At 37.0% G+C, this 17059-nt stretch overlaps 1 protein-coding gene across 6 annotated transcripts in view; it reads left to right on the top strand.

The window, feature by feature from the left end:
- The window catches only part of LOC136040849 (mothers against decapentaplegic homolog 4-like), a 90640-nt gene that overhangs the window by 21989 nt on the left and 51592 nt on the right, over positions 1–17059 (top strand). For 5 of the 6 annotated variants that reach the window (XM_065725218.1, XM_065725219.1, XM_065725217.1 and 2 more), the window contains 2 exons: positions 7460–7641; positions 14608–14757. In XM_065725218.1, the coding sequence (XP_065581290.1) occupies positions 7462–7641; positions 14608–14757 (330 nt within the window). In that variant the 5' untranslated portion in view covers positions 7460–7461. The remainder of the gene's footprint in view (positions 1–7459; positions 7642–14607; positions 14758–17059) is intronic. The other variant, XM_065725221.1, reaches the window with a different exon arrangement.

Genomic DNA, 17059 nt, shown 5'->3' with positions numbered 1-17059 from the left:
CATACAAAATTAGTTACACAAATATCACTAATTTAAGTTACGTGGAAGAATCTTTCCATGGAGAAATTTCTCGTGGGGAAAGGGAATTTTCCACGGAGGAGGAGCTGGATTTTCCGACATTATTTAAAAAACGATAAGCAATTAAATAAAAAACAACTTCTATCAACTGAAAGTAAGAAGCAACATTAAAACCTAAAACGAACAGAAAATATGATGTATATGAGGGGGTTTGCCCTTCCTCAATAGCTCGCTCTTACGCTAAAGTTTCTTCTTAACTTTTTAAAGAGGTTATTATTTTAATTAAGCAGCCTTTGTGATTCAGGAGTCATTCTTAAACAACTGAAACAAAAATCAAACTTAGGTTGTTATAAGGTTATTATTAGGTAAAAAAAAAGTAGAATTAAAATGCAAATTTTGTTTATTTATTCATATACATTGAGCCAAATTCAAAACCTGCATTAATTCAGAAAGGTTCAGAAATTAAGTTAAAAAAACACATTTTTTAAAATGAAAGTAAGGAGCAACATTAAAACTTAAAACGAACAGAAATTATTTCGTATATGAAAGGAGCTCTCCTCTTCTCAATGCCCCGTTCTTTATGCTAAAGTTTTTTATTGTTTTAAAAAGTAGAGTTGTGAGAAAGAGTTAAACTTTAGCGTAAAGAGCGGGGTGTTGAGGAGGGGACAGTCCCTTTCAGATACAGAATAATTTCTGTTCGTTTTAAGTTTTAATGTCGCTCCTTACTTTCAGTTAAAAAAATTGTTTTTTAAATTTAATTTTACTAGTAATAGTAGCAATAGTAATAGCTTTATTAGTATTAACATATCGCCTTTTGGTCAGTAGAACATCCCTCTCCTCAAGTCCTTGAAGTTAAGCCCCGACTGGGCTTAAATTGTATCTATCCTAGTACACTTTTAGTCAGACGAGATGTCACTGGGCCAAAACTGTCCAAAACAAAAGTTTAGAGTTAACGATCGAAAGCTATTAGCCTAGGAAAGTTTGCACAATTTTTGGTAAAGAAAAAGAAGCAACAACCCTAAAGAGAGCAAACTTGACGAATTTCAGACTGTTAAATTGAATATGCCAGAGAGGCCTTTAAGGAGAGTTTCAAGCATCAATATTTAAAAACGAGGAGTTATGTAACTTACTAATGAAGGCATTATCATGGGTGCGTTTTTTTTCTTTTACATGGGGTCAGCGTACTAATTCAGTGGTAATTAGTGGTATTTTCACGATATGACTTTTAAAACAAAATTAAAATTTGTCTTTTTCATTTACAAAAGATATTAAAAAAATACTATTTTTTTATGCAAAACAAGAATATTGTCCCGAAGAGGGCGCAGATGCTATTGTTAACCACAAAATATTTAGATTTAACATAAAATTAATCAAACTCTTAGGGAAATATGAGTTTAACTTCGCAAAGAGCAAGGGGCTTAAGGAACGTTAATCCACCTCAAATATAAAATAGTCTTTGTAGGTTATAAGTTTTACTGTGACTCTTTACTTTCATTAAAAAATAGTTTTTTATTTATCAAATCACAAAATTTATCTTTCTTTAATGAATGGTGAGACTTTTCTCATTATTTACTGCAGTTTCATGGAAGAAATTCTAGAATTGCACATAATAATGAAGAAATAGGGGGCTAAGCAGAGCTATTCCACGCATGTAGCTATCATCTAGAATCAGTAAGAATTACACTTGACTGTCGTCTGGGGTACTACTGATCAATGACAGGAAGTGGTCAAGGCTCGTCTTCTATCCAGAGCGAGAACTTTCGCGCGGACGCTTGCGCAAACACTCACACAGATCACACCAGACAGATGGTTGGTAAGTGACTGCAGTTGGGTGTTGAAGACGAAGTCATTCCATTTAATCCCTTTGATTCAAATAATATGAAAAAAACCTCGTTTTCTTAATGAGTTAAAGAGGCTGCGTCCCAAAGTCGAACCTTAAAACGTACAAGAATTAGGAGAGGCAGTTGGGGGGCTGCCGCGCCCCAAACCCCCCGCTTTTAAAGACTCTTTTGTACAGGTTTTTTGTTTTGTTAATTAAAAGAGGGCCTTTCCGAAGCCAAGAGCGGGGGGTTAGGGGGGCGGCAGCCCCCACAACAAAAAACCTGTACAAAATAGTCTTTAAAAGCGGGGGGTTTGGTTCGACTTTGGGACGCAGCCTCTTTAACTCTTTAAGAAAACGATGTTTTTTTCATATTATTTCTGTACGTTTTTCTACAATCCATGGTGGATGTAATTTAATAATAATTCTCCATGTTTATTTTCTCGCTTTCTGTATCAATAAATTCAAACTGACAAAATTGTCTAATTTTGATAATTTTAATAGTTTAGCAGCCTTATTAAAAATTTAGCAGCCAGTGGTTTTTACCCACCCGCCTCCGGTTTATGAGCCCAGCGCGCTTCTGCTGCGCCAAGCTGCTGTTATACTTGTTATCAAACAAGTTATTACAATAGAAAATTTCACCAACGGCTTCAATTAGGAAATCAATTTAAATGGTTCTTTTAACTTGCTTCCATCAAGCCTTACCCCCGCTTCAGTATAAATTCTTGTGGACATTCCAGTGTGTAATTCTGATCACATGTTTCCATGTTTATTTTCTCCCTTTCTGTATCAATAAAGTCAAACTGACAAAATTACCTAATTTTACAAATTTTAAAAAGTTAGCAGCTAGCGGTTTCGATCCACCGACCTCTGGGTCATGAGTCCAGCACGCTTCCGCTGCGTCAGGCTGCTGTTAGTGTAAGAATTTTTCAAACAAGTGATGTTATTACAAGAGAAAATTTTACCTTTAATGGGGAAATGGGTTTTTCTAAGCTAGAAAATCGGGGGGTTAAGATTTTCCGACGAAACTTTCCAGGAAAATTACTCGGAGAATTCCGCGTCGAATGAGTCTTCGTACACCCAGATCCGATGTCGGCTGTGACCTATAGGCGTGGCAGAAAAAAGGGTTTCTGTCATTTTTTTCAAATAAAAATTTTACGGATTAAGACAGAATTTTTTGAAGCTTTCAGTCAGTCTCACCATGTCGAGCTGATCATTTTGATGTACTTGATATTGAAATTCGTAACTTTTAACAACAAAAAACTTAACATGGGCTCTTATAGGGAAATGGGGTTTTTCTAAGCTAGAAAATCGGGGGGTTGAGATTTTCCGACGAAACTTTCAAGCAAAATTACTCGGAGAATTCCGCGTCGAATGAGTCTTCGTACACCCAGATCCGATGTCGGCTGTGACCTGTAGGCGTGGCGAAAAAAAAAGAACATGAACATTAAGTGGCAATACGTGGTTTCTGGAAAACAGGGAAGGAGTAATCGGATCGAGCTAAAATTTCGCGGATAAGCTCCTGGGCCCTAGGGGACCTTAACTTGTGAATTTCAGCCCGATCGGACAACTTTAAAGGGGGGCTGGGGTTGGGGGGTCGAAACTTTCGGCCAGATTTTCCCCATGAAGGAAAAGTCGGAGGGGGATGAAATTTGGCAGGTTTCTTAGTTGGAGCTCGGGCTACGAAATGCATCCCTCCTCATCCCTCTGCGACCACTGGAACCAAAGATCACTTAACATTGTCGTGGTTCGCCTCTTTAAAGAGGCACGAGTGTGCCTCCTTGATCTGAGAAACATGGTTTCAGCCATGTCTATGGCGTTTTGGACCAAAACGGCAGCAGGCCAGGTCTCAGCACAGTAGAGAAGAACTTGGTTTACACTGGTGTTGTAAATATGCATCTTTGCTCTGCGGGTAACGCTGGGCTTTGACTAGAATATCTTGGAACAGTTCCGTGTGAATTAAAACTTACAACACTTGGTGTGGGAATTGTTGAACTTTCCAAAAGTAATATTTGGCATCATAATACCACTGTTTCAATTCCTATAGGTACTACCACTGCTACTATTATCGGTACTGTTACTGCTTCTAAAGCTAAGACTATTACTATTAATTATATTGCTACTACTGCTACTACTATTACTACTGGTGCTGCTGCTACTGCCATTAAAGCTAAGGGTAATAAGGCGAAAATTTTGGGCAATATTGAAACTTTGTTGAACTAATTCGAAACACATTATACCCACGTTGGTGGCAAGAGGACATATCAGCAATGCTTTAGGAACAGTTGATGGTATTAAGTTGATACTTTCATTGTTTGTTGACGGGAATGTTAATAGACGAAGGTGCTATTTGCTTACTGCTACTACAACCACTAAAGAGTTCGTTCAGCGAGCTGACGTGAGTTAGGTGTCTGGTTGGTAAGTGACAGTAGTTGGGTATTAGAGACAAAGTCATGCCATTTATTCCCTTTGATTCGTCTGAGAAACTTGGTTTTAGCCACGTTTATGGCGTCTCGGACTGAAACGACAGCAGGCCAGGTCTCAGCACAGTGAAGAAGAGCTTGGTTTACAGTTGTGTTGTAAATACATATATTTGTTCTGCGAGTAATGCTGGGTTTCTACCAGACTGAGCGACAGAGTCAGGCCACTGTTTCCGGTCCTACCCAAATCTGTCTGATCAAAATTTTGAGATTGACATTTTGTTCAGCACGGTTGGAAAGTCCAATAACAATGGTTTATATAGGGTTCTAAGGCATGGGCGTTCCGAAAAGCGGATGAAGGCTTGCTGGATGTTTTCCAGAGAAATTGCCTACGGATTGTTCTGGGTACCCGGTTGACTGATCATATTTCAAACATGAGGCTGTACCATTTCACAACTTCAATGGTATCTACTAATATGCTGAATGCAGATGAGTTTGAGGTTGCGTCTGCCAGGTCAATTATTATTATCTTTGTTTATTATAACAGATAAATTTAAACCATATTAAGAGATATTTCTCAGAGTTTTGAATGAAAATGCATTGTTTATTTGACCCAAGACTATGCATTCCTGGTTGACAAGTGCACATTTCAATTCACTTTGTATTATTTCATGTGTGTATTTCGTTGCCCTTTAGTTACACTGTGATGTGAACATTTTTTAATCTGTTCTTTTTTGGCCTCTATTACTGCTACTACTTACATGTAGGTAGTAGCTACTGTAACTGCGAAACTGTAACTGCACACATGTCTTCTCAGGTACTTTAAAATGTACTGGAAAATGATGTATTCTCTGAGGCCAACCTGTCTCATACATATTAATGATAGATGATAGTAAGCTTACCTAAGTTACTGATTTCAGATGATTGATATTCTTCAAACGATAATTTCGACAGGACCTGTGCCTGTCATCATCAGGTACTTATCATTAATATTGGAAAATGAATAAAGTAGGATGAGTACAATTGTTAAAACTAGATCGAGGTTGCGTCTGCGGGGTCAATTATTATTATATTATTCTTTTCCAAGGTCTTTTTTAGCCACGGAAAATGCAAAAATCTGTTGGTTAACTATTGAAATAATAAATACGGCATCAGTGGTGAAGAATATATTTCATTATGTGTTCATAGAGACACCAAGATGGTGAGATGGATGGAAATGATGAGGGGGAGAGAGAACCAAAACTGTCTAATAACCAAAACAGAATGATTAAAATGAGAAAAAATAGCAAGCTTTGTTTAGAAAAAAAAAATAAAACGAGGGCACCCTAGACGTTGTACATACATAAAGAAGCTTTTTTTCGAATCTACAATTTAAATTTGTTAAGCAATCATTTCTGTTTCTCGACAATTCGTCAATGCTACAATTCAAAATCAATAGCAAAAATGTTTAGCTATTGAGTCAATACGCTAAAGTTCGTCTAATCTGTAAAACCTTTGAAGTTGAAAGTTTGTCAAAACTTAAACATAGTAAATAATAAAAGGGGGGGGGGTTATTGAAAGGGACATTTATGACATTGGTGGATGTACTTGAAAAAGCTCCAGTAATAACAGACCGGGAACATTACACAACCAGTACTCGCATTTTTTTTTTTAAATAGTGAATGTCAAACCTGATCTATGACCACAATTATCATTGGTAATATCGTCTGTCGGGTATCAAAAGGACATATCTCCATAGATATAAATTTTCAGAAGAGCATAAAAAGAAAACACTTCACAACTTTTTTATTTTCCTTCAAATAATTGTGAAACAGAAAGGGATTGGTATGTGAAGTCAGTTCGTATCAATTCGTCTTTGTTTTACGGTTATCAGAAGGGAAATTAAAAAGATGTGAGGTTTTTAGTTTGCTCTTCTAAAAATCTTCAATTATGGAGATACGTCCTTTTGATACCCAACCGACGATATGCTCTTTTAAATTCTCGAAATGTTAAAAAGTGATAGAAAAAGGTAAGTTTGTTGTGCATCCACAATATTATTTGGGTCTGATAATATAAATACTGCAAATTATGTCAATGATACTCAGAAACAAAATAAATATTAGATAAGCTCTAATTATATATATATTTCGTTAGATAACAGTCTTTTCGCTTTTGTCCTTTTCTTAAAAAATAGAAACACACGCAAGCCGTCAATTCTCCATTTTCTCAAAAGTATTTATCTCTGTTCTATCTCTCCATCCTTATCAGGCACCTTCTCCATCACTCTTTCACTTTGTAGTGATACACATTTTTCTTGATTAGCTCTGCACCCCCTCAAAATACACAAATATTCTATTTTATAAGTTGCATCCTTTATAGTCTGTACCCTTAAATCTTTACTGTGTTATTCTTGAGTGAAACTTCCGTATGTTTATTATTATAACTCAAGTATTATAACCCAAATTATTTGAGTATGTAAGTATTATGCTTAAAGAAAATAATGACTGTCCAATATCTAAAACTTCTTTTTCTTGGGCCCAAACAAGACAAACTATAATTTGTGACGTTTTAAAACATATAATCTTCTGATAACTATCTTCAGATAATATATATCAACTATACTTGTACTCTTTGATCACATCATAAGGAAATTAGATAATAAGATTATATTAGATTGCAAGGAAATCAAATTCAAGAAAGTCAGAATGACTGGTTATGCAAATAAGACTTGATTGAAAATAGATATCCACAAAGCAGGGGTATATGTAGTCATTTTCATTAGAATCATCCCCTGCCTTTCATAATAAACCACCCAAACTTACCCTGGCCGAATGGGTTGATGCGCTGGATTCGGGATCCCTTGTCTGAGAGGACGCGGGTTCGAATCCCAGTGTACCCAATTCTTCAGTTTGGGATGGGGGTCAGTGGCGTGACTCTGTAAGCTTAGTCAGAGTCGACCCAGCTCTAAATGGGTACCTGGAGAAATCTGGGGAAGGTAAACAGGAAGGGTGTGCGAAAGCACAGGATGGCTGGCCCTCAACCCCCCATTGTACTTCCTGGCTGAAGGGCCAAGAAACGGAGATCAGCACCGCCGATACGGACTGTAAAGTCTAATGCCGTATCCTTTACCTTTTTTTTTTACCCAAAGTTACCGGGAAGCCTTAAGATTTTTTAGTTCATACCTTGGTGTTTACTTTTCTGGTAATTTTGTCCATTTCCCCAGGAATGGCAGATATGAGAGAGGATTTACCAGATCCAACCATTCCAACAACATCAACGGGACTTCCTTCCTCTGCCTCAAAACTGATGTTCTTCACCACCGATTTCTCATCTACGTCCCAGGAAAATGATCCGTCTTTGACTACAATAGGGTTTTCTTCAAGGGACAGATCTGTTTATAAAGAGGTATGTGCCCATCGAAAAATTTGGTGAGATGATACAGATAATTAGAGGTTCAAAGAGAAGAAAGCAACGAGGAAACTTTAGAATAGTCAATTGTCGAAAAGAACTAATTAAATCTTTCAGCTAAATTCCAATAGCTGCCCTCAGCAAAGCTAAAATTAAGACAAAATTTAAATCCTAGGCAGCACAATGGCGCTGTGTTATTGCGCTGCCTAAGTAAAGAACACTGTTGCCACACTACACTATTTACTTGGTTAGACCAGGGCACTTTGTTTAGAAGGAGTTGTCGGAAAAACTTCGAAAGTGGGTCGTTCGATTAGACATTGAGAGGTCAAGTGCTCTTTTCAACATTCGTAAGTGATTGGAGGGTAAACAGCCCCCGGCCCCCACAGCCCTCAGGTTAAGGGTTGTAAGTTGTGCCCTTTAGGCACATAAGGTTCTAGAAAAATGGGTGGGCGTATAGACTTCGGAGATAGCACATTGGATTGGCAATCAGAAGTTCTAGCGACCTTTTTAAAAGTCATATTGATGAGAGGGCAGCTTCCCCCTCCCTACATATCGTATTTTCCCAAAATTTTGAAATAGCCGTTGTCTTCAGAAAAGTCCAGAGACTATTCGAGGACTTTTGGGGTTGAACCAAATCCCCAGAATCCAGGGGCAAGGGTTGTAAGTTATACCCTGGGGGCATTTATTGGTTCTTATGTGAGGGATGGCTGTGTAAACTTTGGACGAGACTCAGTTGGTTGAAAATTGTAAGTTTTAGTTCCCTTTTGAGAGTCAAAATTGACAGAGGATAACTAATCCCACCCCTCCCTGACATCCTTTTTCTCCAAACGCATTTGATTGAAATGTGAGATAGCTATTTTGTTCACAATAGTCCAATGAACTATAACAATGCCTCCAGGAGTGACAAAACCCCCAGAGCCCTGGGGCAAGGGTTCTAAGTTGTGCTCCTGGGCATGTGAGATTCTTATACAACAGCCGGTTATATAAACTTCAAATTGGGCTCGTTTGATTTGAAATAGGAAGTTATAGTGCCATTTTTTTAACAGTTATTAAATAAACAAACAAGTTTTTTTTAACTGAAAGTATGGAGCTGCATTAAAAGTTAAAATGAACAGAAATTACTCCGTATATGAAATGGGTTGTCCCCTTCGCAATCTTTTGCTCTTTACGCTAAAGCTTTTAATTGTTTTAAAAAGGAGAATTGTGGCAAAGAGTTAAACTTTAGCGTAAAGAGCGAGAGATTGCGAAGGGGACGACCCAGTTTTCCCAAACACATCCAATCAAAATTTTGAGAAAGTAATTTGTTGAGTTCAGTTAAAGGGTACGGGAATTGTTTCTTTGAGGATGACAAACCCCCACAGCCCTCAGGGCAAGGATTTTAAGCTATGTTTTAGGGGCATACGAGGTTTTTATAGAAAGGTGGTCGTATGTACTTTATTGGGTCTTATATAAGTTTCATCGGATCAGTAATCAGAAGTTCTAGTGCCCTTTTTAAGAGTCAGTGACCAGAGGGCAGCTACCCCCTCCCCACACACGTTGTGTTTTCCTGAAATGATCCACTAGAAATTTTGAGATAGGTATTTTATTCAAAATGGTCCAAAGTTCACATAATATGGCTTTTGGGTTTGATACAAGCCATCAGAGCCTGAGGGCGAGGGCTCTAAGTTAGGCCCCGGGGCATTTAAAGTTTTTATGGAAGGAATGGCTGTATAAACTTTTGAAGAGGCTACTTTGGCTGAAAGTTCTAAGTTCTAATACCCTTTTAAGAGTAGAAAGTGATAGAAGGCAACCGATCCCTCCCCCAACCGCCTCTCGTCACCAAAAACATTTGATTGAAATTGTGAGATAGCCATTTTGTTCAAAATAGTCCAAAGAACATACAACAATGCCTCCAGGGTAGATACAGCCCCCCAAGCCCTGGGGCAAGGGCTGTAAGTTATGAACTGGGGGCATATAAGGTTTTATGGAATGGGTGGTCATATAAACTTCAGAAGAGGCTTATTAGATCTGAAATTGGAAGTTATATTCCCCCTATCAAGGGTCAAAAGTGATTTGAGAGCAACCAGCCCCCCACCCACAAACCCATCATTTCACTGAACAGAAATCCAAGAAAATTTGATACATCTATTTTTTTCAGCATTGTTGAAAGGTTCAGTAATTATGCATTTAGGGGTGTAACCCCCCCCCAAGGCCTCAGGACAAAGGCTGCAAGTTATGTAATCTGTTTGTTTACATATAATATATGTTGTTGAGAAAAGGTATGCATTTTTTACTTATACTTCCCTAAATTCGAAGGGCATTAAGGTGAGTCTTTCAGGAAATGTTGAGGGGAGTATTGAATCAAATCAAAACATATTATGTGTATATGGGTTGTCATAAGGGCGTAGCTTAGGAATAAATGAGTGTATTAATTTGGAAATTCATGAAATGGTAAGGGAAATGATCAATTGACCAAAAAGGCAATATTTGTACGTTACTGTTACTACAACTGCCACTGTTTCTACTGCTACAATAACTACTACTATCACTGAAACTACAACATGTATAGTGAGTACTACTAAGACGAGGATACTGAAATAAACATTTATGTTGACTTTTTCAGAAGGGGTTGGTGACAGTCTCAATAAATGTTTATGTTCATTTAGTTTTGTATTCTTAAGCTTTTTTTTCAATTGACCATAAGAATGGAGCTCAGATAAAAGTTACTTTTGCTAATAAATACTAAAAGGACATTGAGCTGGATAATCTAAAGATGCATGTTCATTTCATTTCTTATCTTTCACAGCCCACTTGTATCTCTTATCAGCCCGCTTCTTATCTTGTATATGCAAAAAATCATATTTTAGGAGTGTTGTACTTTGAAGGTACTGTACCAAAAATGCTAAAAATTCTTCTCAGAATCATGAAATTGTCTAAATAATTTAAATTGGGTTTCTGATTTACTCAAAGTAAAGACAACCGATTTTTGGCAGATACAAAAGTAAGTAAGGAGGGTGGACAAAAAAAAAAAACATTGGCAAATTTGTCTTATGGATGCTCTTTATAGGCAAGCAACTTCATTTCATGTTATAAGAGAATCCAGATCATCCAAAATAAGGCCATTGAAATTATATCACCTCTTCAGCATTCAGATAACATTAACCTCATTTTAAACTTACTAAATATTTGTTGTGTCAAAGACTAGGGACACAACAGGAATCCCTGTAGGGAATCCCTGTAGGGATTTTCAGATCGCAACTTTTTGTTTTAAATATTTTAACAACCTCCTTCCATCATCATTTGAAAATTTATTTACTTTAAATCAAGATTTGCATACTTATGAAACGCGAAATTCATGTGACATTGCCCACGAGACACCGTCAACAAAGATCTTCTTTTTTAATTTGATTTTTTGCACCAGCTATTTGGAATTTAATCCTTTTGGAAATACGGAACTCAAATAACCTTATTACCTTCAAGCGAGCAGTGAAGGGCCATTGCAGAAATACTGTTTGGATTTGTATATCGTGCGGTCCTCCTCTTTTCGGCCTTTTTCTTTTCTTTTCTTTTTTTCTTTTCTTTGTCTTCGTCACCCCCCTTTTTTCTGTTTTTTTTTTTAAAATAAATCCAGTCGATTCGTTGTTTCTGTTTGTTGATTGTTTAATTATTCTTTAGTTAAGTTTCTGCCCTAGTCAAGCACTTTTGTGCTTTCCTGGCAGATTATGTACATGTAATTATGTGTTTTTATGGCACTTGGTATTAACCAAGTGACATATAGCAATCGCCAATTCTGTCGGTCTGTCGGTCTGTCTGTCGGTCCCGGTTTTGCTACTTTAGGCACTTCCAGGTAAGCTAGGACGATGAATTTGGCAAGCGTATCAGGGACCGGACCAGATTAAATTAAAAATAGTCGTTTTCCCGATTCGACCATCTGGGGGGGGAGTGGGGGGCCGGTTAATTCGGAAAAAATAGAAAAAATGAAGTCTTTTTATCTTATGAGCAGGCGATGGGATCTTAATGAAATTTGATGTTTGGAATGATAGGGGTTTTAGTTTTAGGGGGAAACCTAAAACTTGGAAAACACTTAGAGTGGAGGGATCGGGATGAAACTTGGTGGGAAAAATAAGCACAAGTCCTAGATACATGATTGACATAACCGGAAGGGATCCGCTCTCTTTGGGGTAGTTGGGGGAGGGGTTAATTCTGAATAATTAAAAAAATGAGGTTTTTTAACTTACGAACGGGTGATCGGATCTCAATAAAATTTGATATTTAGAAGGATATTGTGTCTCAAAGCTCTTATTTTAAATACTGACCGGATCTGGTGACATTGGGGGAAGTTTGGGGCCGGGGAACCTAAAATAATGGAAAACGCTTAGATTGGAGGGATGGGGATGAAACTTGGTGGGAAAAATAAGGAGAAGTCTTACATACGTGATTTACATAATTGGAATGGATCCGCTCTATTTGGGGGGGGGGGTAATCCTGAAAAATAAGAAAAAATGACGTATTTAAATTACGAAGGAGTGATCGGATCTTCATGAAACTTCATATTTAGAAGGACCTCGTAACTCAAATCTCTTATTTTAAATCTCAACCGGATCAAGCGTAATTGGGGGGGGGGTGCAGTTGGGGGGGACCGGAAATCTTAGAAAATACTTAAAGCGGTGAGATCAGGATGAAACTGGAAGGGAAGAATAGAAACCTGTCTAAGATACGTGACTGACATAATTGGACCGGATCTGCTCTCTTTGGTGGAATTGGGGGGGGGGGGGGGGTAATTTTGAAAATTGAGGTATTTGTAACTTACGAAAGGGTGACCAGATCTTAATGAAATTTGATATTTAGAAGGATCTTGCGCTTTAAAGTTCTAATTTCAAATTCTGACCAGATCCTGTGACATTGGGGGGAGTTAAAGGGGGAAACCGGAATTCTTGGAAAACGTGAAAATTGGGGTATTTGTATCTCACGTATAGATGATCGGATCTTAATGAAATTTGATTTTTAGAAGGAATTCATGTCTCAGAGTTTTTATTTCAAATCCCGACCAGATCTTTTGATATTGGGGGAAGTTGGAGGGGGAAATCTTGGAAAAACACTTGGAGTGGAGGAATCGGGATGAAGCTTGGTGGATAGAATAAACATATGTCCTTGATACGTGATTGACAGAATCGTACTGGATTCACTCTCTTTGTGGGAGTTGGGGGGGGGGGTTCAGTGATTTGGCGAGTTTGGTGCTTCTGGACGTGCTAGGACGATAAAAATTGGTAGGCGTGTCAGGGAGCCGCACAATTTGACTTGATGAAGTCGTTTTCCCAGATTCGACCATCTGGGGGGCTAAAGGGAGAGGAAAAATTACAAAAAATTAGGTATTTATAACTTACGAGTGGGTGATCGGATCTTAATGAATTTTGATATTTAGAAGTACATCGTGACTCAGAGCTCTTGTTTTAAATTCTGACCGGCATTAAGCCTCTTATTTTCGTTTTTAAATCAATCTATTGATTCATAGAATTGTGTTAGAGCTCATACCATATGATCTCTTGGCTCTTAGCTCATCTCGCCTCGTTACAAGTGCCATATGAGCTCTTAGCTCTTGTTATTTAAATATATATGATTGAATTGAAAACTCCAAACCTTGTGGGAGTAAGAGTATCTGAGCTTTATTTACCTAAAAATGATGAGCAGAAAAGCATAAATGATGAATTTTACACCACAATTCCTTATTAAAAATGTAATGATAAGCTGTATAGATAAATAATTATAATCATGAACAACTATTACAAGCTAAAAAAACAACTCATTTTAGTAATACTAAATCAAAACAGTTAGATTCATAAGCATGATGTTGGTAAAAAAAAATAATTAAGGATAACTGAACCAATAGGAAATTTTGGTTACTAGGAAAAGGGCATGCAAAAAAAAAAAAAAAAAAAAAAAAAAAAAAAAAAAAAAAAAAAAAAAAAAAAAAAAAAAAAAAAAACCCAAAACTTGAAACAAAAAATCTGAGGCTAAAAAGGTATCATGAAGGAGCTAAAACAAGAAAATAACAATATAAAATGTGACTGTAATTATTGTGAGAGTATACCATCAACTAAGAAAAGGGACTTAGGAGCCCTATTTTTTTCAGAAGAAGAATCAAGAATTATTTAGGTAATCCATAGTGAACTGGATAAAACTCTTTTGGAATCCCTTGGTAACATCATGGATTGGCGAGTATGTTGGGACTGCCGAGGAGGCTAAGTAGGGGAGACAAGGTTTATTGGGGTTGTGAAAATCATTTGACTGTCAGAACTTCATTCTCCAAAGTTTTTATTACTGATAGCTGTAGTTGCTCCTAACTTACAGTTTGTTTCATGTTCAGATTCATTTATTTTTCAGTTATAGATAACATACTAAATACACGAATATCTGGCAGAGAGACGAGCTCGTTTTGCACAGATAAAACAACTAAAGTAATAAATAAAGAAATAGATGGATAATAAATCAAAGAAAGAAGAAAGAGAAAAAAAGACATAGTATCAATAATTCACCATGCCACAGCAGACACCCAAACCGAAAAAATACGTTTTTTTTTAAATAAGCAATTGGACAACAAGAGGAAAGTGAAGACCGGAGAAAAAGACCCCCTCTTCCAAAAGAAAACAACAACAAATTAGTAATAATAAATAAATAAGTACCAGAATAAATTGAAAAATAAGCAATTGGTTGCCACAAACTGTTTGATATACCTATTAATTGTTTTTTGGGGCATCAAAAATGAAAAATAAGAAAGAAATAAAAATAAAGCCATTACTTATTTTCGTATGGATCATGCATAACGACGTCTGGATTAAGCTCCTTATCATTCGTAGTTCATTATTTTCAGAGACACAAAAGCTAAAATAAATTAATTGAACGAATTAGCAAATCAACTGGTAGATACTAGTTATTATGTCTTAGTATTAGTATAATGTAATAACTTTTCAACTATGCCAATTTTAGGACGTCAAAACTAACATGACAAGTTCAGCTTCCCCCACATCAGCCGATGCATGTTTGAGTATTGTGCATAGTTTACTGTGTCACAGGCAAGGTGGAGAATCAGAGCCTTTTTCAAAAAGAGCTATTGAAAGTCTGGTTAAAAAGTTAAAGGTAAGCTAAGCCTATTCAGTTGAAGTTATGTGAGGTCTATAAGCTTTTTAGCTAATGCATCTGCTAAAAACTTATGCTGTCTAACCAAAACAATTTGTTACTGAAGTCAGTAACTGAGATAAGGAGCGTTTTAAACGAAATTGAAATTTCTTTGTAGAGGGTAAAGAGGGAAGGAGTTGGAGGAGTAGTGTTTTTAGTTGTGTTGGCTTTGGATGACTTGGTGCTGCAGTAAGTTTTTAGTATAGTAACAGTAGTAAGATCTTAGTATTTCATTTCTAAGTACTGAAGTAAGATATTATTATTATATTATTATCTTTTTTACTATATAGGCTCTATTATAGATAATAATAATTATTATCTTTATTATTATTTAGGCTTTATTGTGTTGCGAGAGCAACACTTTGGTTTTGTCCCGTTTTTTTTTGTTTTTTTTTTTCCTATGCCGCCGATCTCAGCTTATTCCTGGAAACTGGTAAGGGTCTAACCTGTGCGGTTTTTACGGAAAGTGTGGACCTCAGGCCGGATTGATGAATATGACATTACATTTTGGAAAGCTCCGTAGAACTCTTGCCTGGGGCCAAAAAGGATGGTTTTTGCTTGTCCTCGAGCCAGAGCCTATGGTGTGCGAAGTGAAGTGGAGTTATATAGCCTATGTCAGAGAGGAGTATCTGAAGTTGTGCAGCCAAGCTTTCGTTTCATCAAACCATGTTTCTGCTTTCGAGTGGAAAGCTCCGTTCTAGCAGGCAAGCAGGCAGGCACCAGTTTCAAATTGAAGATGGACTAAAATCTATAAGTGTTAAATATATGCGGTAGTTCCCCGGCCCCACAGCCAATATATCTTCTTTGAGTGATAAATAGAAAAATTTACAGAAACAAAAAAGTGCGATTTTCCCACGGGTCCGAAAGTGCTGCCATCTATTGTTTCTAGCCATTTCTGTTCATGATTTCAGCTGACTTTACCATTCTTTTTTTTTCTACTTGGGATTGCAATAGAGAAATGGTATGAGATATACCTCTTAAACTTTAAAAGTTCTCTCATTGCTAAAGAAATTAGAGCTTATCCTTTGCTCCTTTCTAAGTGGTGGTGTTAGAAAGTTGGCCTCCGGCAAAAAAGTCAACTTTTGAACTAAGACAGATAGAATTTTTTTTTCAATGACAATCGATAGATCTTGATGAGCTGATCAAAGTGATGTCATCCATTTTTTGCTACAAAAATTCCTTCATGACATACACCAGTTTGAACGTTTCAAGGGGTTGACAACTTCAGTGGTAAGGTACACACTTGAACCAAAAATAGGCCGATACCAATTGTGAGATATGTAGGGGACTTCCAAGCAACAGTCGATTATTAGCTTATAATCATCTTTGGCAATGAGGGGTTTGCAACTTTTGCTGATTGGTGTACCTATTATCTGTTTCTGGTGTAATTGATGGTAAGAACAACTTGGTTCCCGATTGTAAGACATGTAGGGGAGTTGTAAGTAATAATCGGCTGTTAGGCTACAATGACTTCAGCGACAAGGGGTTTGCAACTTTTGCTAGTTGGTGTACCCATTATTTGTTTCCGGTGAACTTGGATGTATATCACGGGAGAGGGACTTGTAAGTAAGAATCGGTTGCTAGAGGAGGTTCATCAGAGGCTAAAAATTTGTGCAAATTGGTGCACATCTATGGTATTTGATCCTGAAAAGTCACAAATAGCTTTATAATACCAACTAGATTATACGATTATAATCGTATATCCAACTAGATAATACCAACTAGTCTACGATTGAAAAGGATAAAGTTCAACTGGCTGCAAACTCAATTTAGTCCCTTCTTCCGATATTCTTTTGCTGTTGTTTTTTCAACGCTGAAGAACTTGATCATGTGATTACTGATTGTGTTCTGCTTTGAATATGCCGTTTTGAATGCTTTGATAGTTTTGACAACTTCAGAATTTAACCGATAGCGAAGAAACAAAACCAAAGTGTTGCTCTCGCAACACTTTTATCGGCGAAGCCGGACAAAGGTTGCCGCAACACTTCACGTTGCCCAGGCAACGTAGGTCTAGTTTTATTTTGGCCCAACACACATTACTTAATTGAGGCTCTGCTCACAAAGGCCTGTCGCTCTGTGGTAGAAAAACATAAATGAACTTTGTATTGAATGATTGCTATATTAGTAATTGTGCTTATACGATGGTACATTTAACAGTTTTCAAGACGCCTCAAAAACTCTTAGTTTTATAAATGGACTTAAAATAAGAAACTGGTACGATTAGATTGATGTTGGGTATATTTCAATCAAGTATCTACCCAAA

This window comes from Artemia franciscana, chromosome 21 (genome assembly GCF_032884065.1).
Source record: "Artemia franciscana chromosome 21, ASM3288406v1, whole genome shotgun sequence".
NCBI lineage: Eukaryota > Metazoa > Arthropoda > Branchiopoda > Anostraca > Artemiidae > Artemia > Artemia franciscana.
The sequence above is the reverse complement of the archived record's forward strand: the minus strand, read 5'-3'. Positions and strand labels throughout refer to the sequence as shown.